This window comes from Penaeus chinensis, chromosome 3 (assembly GCF_019202785.1).
Source record: "Penaeus chinensis breed Huanghai No. 1 chromosome 3, ASM1920278v2, whole genome shotgun sequence".
NCBI classification, from domain to species: domain Eukaryota; kingdom Metazoa; phylum Arthropoda; class Malacostraca; order Decapoda; family Penaeidae; genus Penaeus; species Penaeus chinensis.
In genome coordinates, this window is record NC_061821.1 from 37,226,270 (window position 1) to 37,231,269 (window position 5,000).

The window sequence follows — 5,000 nt, forward strand, 5'->3', positions numbered from 1 at the left end:
TTCAAATTCGTGTTAACTGTTCCCAGGAAGGTTTTACTGCAGGTCGTGGCTCTGGGTTATAGGGAACGTGGTGCACTCTGGTGGCCTGTGCAGCAGAACACTCTATTGGCTTGGGAGTACTTTAAGCCTCTAAATATTATATGCAACATAGCTATCACATGCCGAAATGAAATATGTTTGTTCGTATAGCAAGGTATAAGGAAGATATTAAAGTTTAATTGTGTGTTCACTTTGCTATGTCATCACACTCTCGCTCTCTCTCAGATCTCTCTCTCTCTCTCTCTCTCTCTCTCTCTCTCTCTCTCTCTCTCTCTCTTTTATATATATATTAATATTTATATCTTTGTCTATATCTATCTATCTATCTATCTATCTATCTGTATATATATGTATGTATATATATATGTATATATATATATATATATATACACACACACACGCACGTATGTATATATCATTTCACTGTAAAGTTATCAGGTAGAACTTTAAATCATATCTCACCCACTAAAAATCGTTCGTGCAACATGTTTATTGCTTCATTCGGCCTCGCATGAGGTCCTTCTCAGCGATAAGATGCTTTGTCCTTCAGAGTTACTCATTGCGTTGTGGGAACACATTTACTCTCTCCCTCTTTCTCTATCTATCTGTCTGTATGCACACACACACACACACACAAACACACACAGATACACATGAATAAATAGATAGGTAGATGAATATATATATAGATAGATAGATAGGTAGCCCCCCCCCCCCCTCTCTCTCTCTCTCTCTCTCTCTCTCTCTGTATATATATATATATATATATATATATATATAAATATATATACACACATACATATCTACATACATCCACACATATGTATTATATTTATATACTTATTTGTTTGTTTATTAATGTATTTCTCTACTTATTCATACATATGTGTGTGTATATATATGTGTGTATGAGTGTGTGTGTGTGTATATATAAATCATCATCATCAAGGGGCTAACGCTGACGGGGGCGCATGGCCGCATCCACCCTTCGCTTCCAACTACGAGTCTCCAGGCAGGCCCTCGGCCCATTAACTCCTCGCGGCAATTCTCGTCGAGCTGCCCAAGCCATGACCTCCTAGGTCGTCCCACGGGCCTCCTCCACCCAGGATTGTCTCGCAGAGAGACAACCTGATGGGCAGGGTCGTCCACAGGGAAAGGAGCTAGGTGCCTGAGTTGGCGATCCCGGATTATGAAAGTAACAGGTCCTATGCCAGTCTCACGGTGTAGCCGTCGGTTGGACACATGGTCCTGCCAACTGCACCCCATGATCCGCCGAGGAGACTTGTTACAAAAGGCTTAAATACGAGACTCCAAGGCGCTACATAGCGTCTAGGTTTCGCTTCCATAGAGCAAAGCTGGCAGTATCAAGGCCTTGAAGACATGTAGCTTGGTCCTTCTGCATAGGTAGCAACATCTCCAAATGCTCGTGTTCATCGAGTTCATAGCTCCTGCTGCCAGGCCAATCCGTCTACTGACTTCTTGATCTGACAGCCCAGAGATATGGACTACGCTACCAAGGTATGCAAAGCTCTCTGGGACTTCCATGTCCTCACCGAAGCATAGATCGACTGAACGGGTTCTCCTAACAGGCCCCCAAAGTCCTGAATCTTGGTTTTGGTCCAGAAGACCTCTAAGTCAAGGACTCCAGGGACTCAGATAGGATAGCAACATCAGCAAAGTCAAGGTCTGAGACCTTGATATTGCCGAGTATTGCTGCATACTGACTTTGGGTATTAGCTCTGCCCATTATCCAGTCCATGCAGGTGTTGAAAAGTGTTGGTGCAAGGACACAGCCTCCTCACACCTGAATTAACAGGGAAGAAGTTCGACAGGCCCCCACCACACTTTACAGCACTTTCAGTACAGATATATAAGCTTGCTATTAAGCCAATAATCTGTATAGGAATATCCCCTAAGTCTCAGAATCTCCCACAGATATTCGCGATGCACCGAATCAAACGCCTTCTTGAGGTCAATGTAGTCTGCAAGCAACCCGACGGCGTTCCACAATGACTCGAAGCGTTTGGATAGGGTCTATGGTCGACTTGCCAGGAGTGAATCCATTTTGCTCCGATATCTGGTGCCTTAGTAGGTGGTCGCGGATCCGTTAAAGAAGAATGTAGGCGAAAACCTTGCCTGGTATACTGAGCAGTGTAATGCCACGGTAGTTGCTACAGTCCCAACGATCCCTTTTCCCCTTCCAGAGAGGGAAGACCATGCCCCTCTACAAGTCAGGGGCAACGGTACCATACTGCCAGATGGCAGTTGAGACTGCATGCAAGCCCCGTGCCATAGGTTCACTCCCAGCCTTTAGCAGTTCAACAGGGATATCGCATATGACTGCGGCTTTCCCACTCTTCAGCTTGGAAATCGCCATCCTAACCTAAGTTAGGGTAGGAGGTTCCTCGCTGATGGGTGGCTGGCACGGGTATTGTGATACCACTTGCATCCGATTAACTGTTGGAGGGTGTATGTGTGTATGTATATATATATATGTAAATATAAATAAATAGAGAGAGAGAGAGAGAGAGAGAGAGACAGAGAGAGAGAGAGAGAGAGAGAGAGAGAGAGAGAGAGAGAGAGAGAGAGAGAGAGAGAGAGAGAGAGAGAAATGCGCAAACTCAAACGAAAAAAAGTTATGGACAGATAATTTTTCTGCATAATTGTAAATCATATCTACACACTTCTACTCGGGTGTGGGATAAACCTCTTCGGCAGCGAGTTAGGTGATTAGCTATTATAAGTTTCGTTGGCAACTTGATTTATATATTAACTCCTTTACATTATCTTTTTTTTTCATTTTCTGCGCAATTGACTGATGCTAACATACAAGATTACTTTGGTAATATATAATTATTTATGTATAGTTTAATCAGGAAGTAGCATTCTTCATTTTATTATATATCTTATTTCTGGATAAGGTAACATAGACGATAAACAGTATAGGCTATAATTTTATCAATGTTCAATGTCTATTTTTATCGGGCACTTTTTTCGTAGACTAAATGTTGTATTTTCCACTGAGACAAAGGTTGTCCCAAACAGACAGTCCGTGGCGCTGTAAAAGAAAGATCTGCTCTTCGACACCGACTCAACCAAGGCTTCGTTCTCGTTTGTTGTTTTAGGCAGAAAAAAATAAAAATACAACGAACATTGTATACCTTGTGTGCCTTTCATTTTCCACGTTCTATAAAATACGTCCTACATTGTTTTATCAAGACTGATACGCGTCTTAAAGAATTCCATTCGGTACGAAACGTCCGATATTATTTTTTTTCGTGTTTTCGCTCAAATATTTCACACACGTGCACCTCTACTTTGCGACACATGCTGACACACACAAACTCAGATTCTCTCCCTCGGTTTCGAATTCTATTACTTGCCACAGTGTGCAGCACATGGTAAGTAGGGGTTGAAAATTACTGAATTTAAAGTTACATTGCAATAGCAGACAAGGTAATCAAAAGCATCGCTAAGGTATTAAAAGTTCACATTAAAAAGTAAATGAAAGAATCACTCTCTAATGCTAATGAAAAACAGTTTTATCATTTTGTTGTTGTTTGAACGCAGTCCTTCCAAATAAGCATTATGTGCTCCTGTGTAGTTTACCTTCCCTTTTCATAATCTAAAACAATGTGCAGCATAGGCGTATTTGAACGTGGACAAATACATTAGGTCAATTACCTTCAGTTGAAAATGTCAAATTCTCATGTACTGAACTTAATCATCACAACTTATGCTTCGTTTTGAACCCCGCGTATACAGTAAATCTTTCTAATTAAAAATATAATATTATCACTGGGAAAATTTGTCCTGTGCGGGATTTCCAGTCAGGAATAAATTTACCTCTAGGTGAATTCCAGTGTTCCTGGACGTATATTTCGTTGTGAGAAAAATAATGGTAAAAGTAATTTGTCGATTTAAAGATCTGTTAACGCCTACTAAACACGAATTTCACCACTTATAAAATCGCGACAGATAGTGTAAACTGGGACGTGTGAACCGGCCGAAATGAAGGGTTAAATGACACCGAAAAAACTGGGAGCGATTGGGAAGGTACAGCTATAAAATGCGAACAATGAAGTGCATACGACACCTGACGTTTATCTCTATATTACAGGTTGATAGTGACTCTTTCCGCAACATAGAGTAAACGAAAGTAGGGGAAACACGGAACTAGGGAATGACATCACGTGAAGATAATGATGTGTATATATAAACCGCGGGAAACCGGCCCCGGAGTGCAACGCGGGCGAGCAAGATGGTTCCCCACGGCCTCGCTCTCCTGCTTCTGCTGGGCGCCGCGGGTCAGTATGCGGACGCGGGTCTCATACGTGTGCATGCGTACACCCACATACATGCAAACATATCTACATGCATACACACACACGCGCGCGCGTGTGTGTGTGTGTATGTGTGTGTGTGTGTGTGTGTGTGTGTGTGTGTGTGTGTGTGTGTGTGTGTGTGTGTGTGTGTGTGTGTGTCTGTGTGTGTGTGTGTCTGTGTGTGTGTGTGTGTGTGTGTGTGTGTGTGTGTGTGTGTGTATTTATATACATGTGTATATATATATACACATATTCATACACACACACATTATATATATATATATATATATATATATATATATATTATATACATTTATATATATACATATACATACACACACACATTATATATATATACATATATATATATATACATACATATATATATATATATTATATACATTTATATATATACATATACATACATATATATATATATATATATATATATATATATATATATATACACACACACACTCATACGCACACATACACGTACACACAAACATATACATATATATATATACATTGATATATATACATACATACATACATACATACATACATACATATCTATATATCTACACACACACACACACACACACACACACACACACACACACACACACACACACA

General features: G+C 40.4%; 1 protein-coding gene across 1 annotated transcript in view; it reads left to right on the forward strand.

Moving 5' to 3' along the window:
• Window positions 1-4,275: 4,275 nt before the first annotated feature.
• LOC125039055 overlaps window positions 4,276-5,000 on the forward strand; it is a 5,558-nt gene continuing 4,833 nt past the window's right edge. The window contains exon 1 of the mRNA XM_047632778.1: window positions 4,276-4,346. Within this exon, the coding sequence (XP_047488734.1) occupies window positions 4,301-4,346 (46 nt within the window). The 5' untranslated portion in view covers window positions 4,276-4,300. The remainder of the gene's footprint in view (window positions 4,347-5,000) is intronic.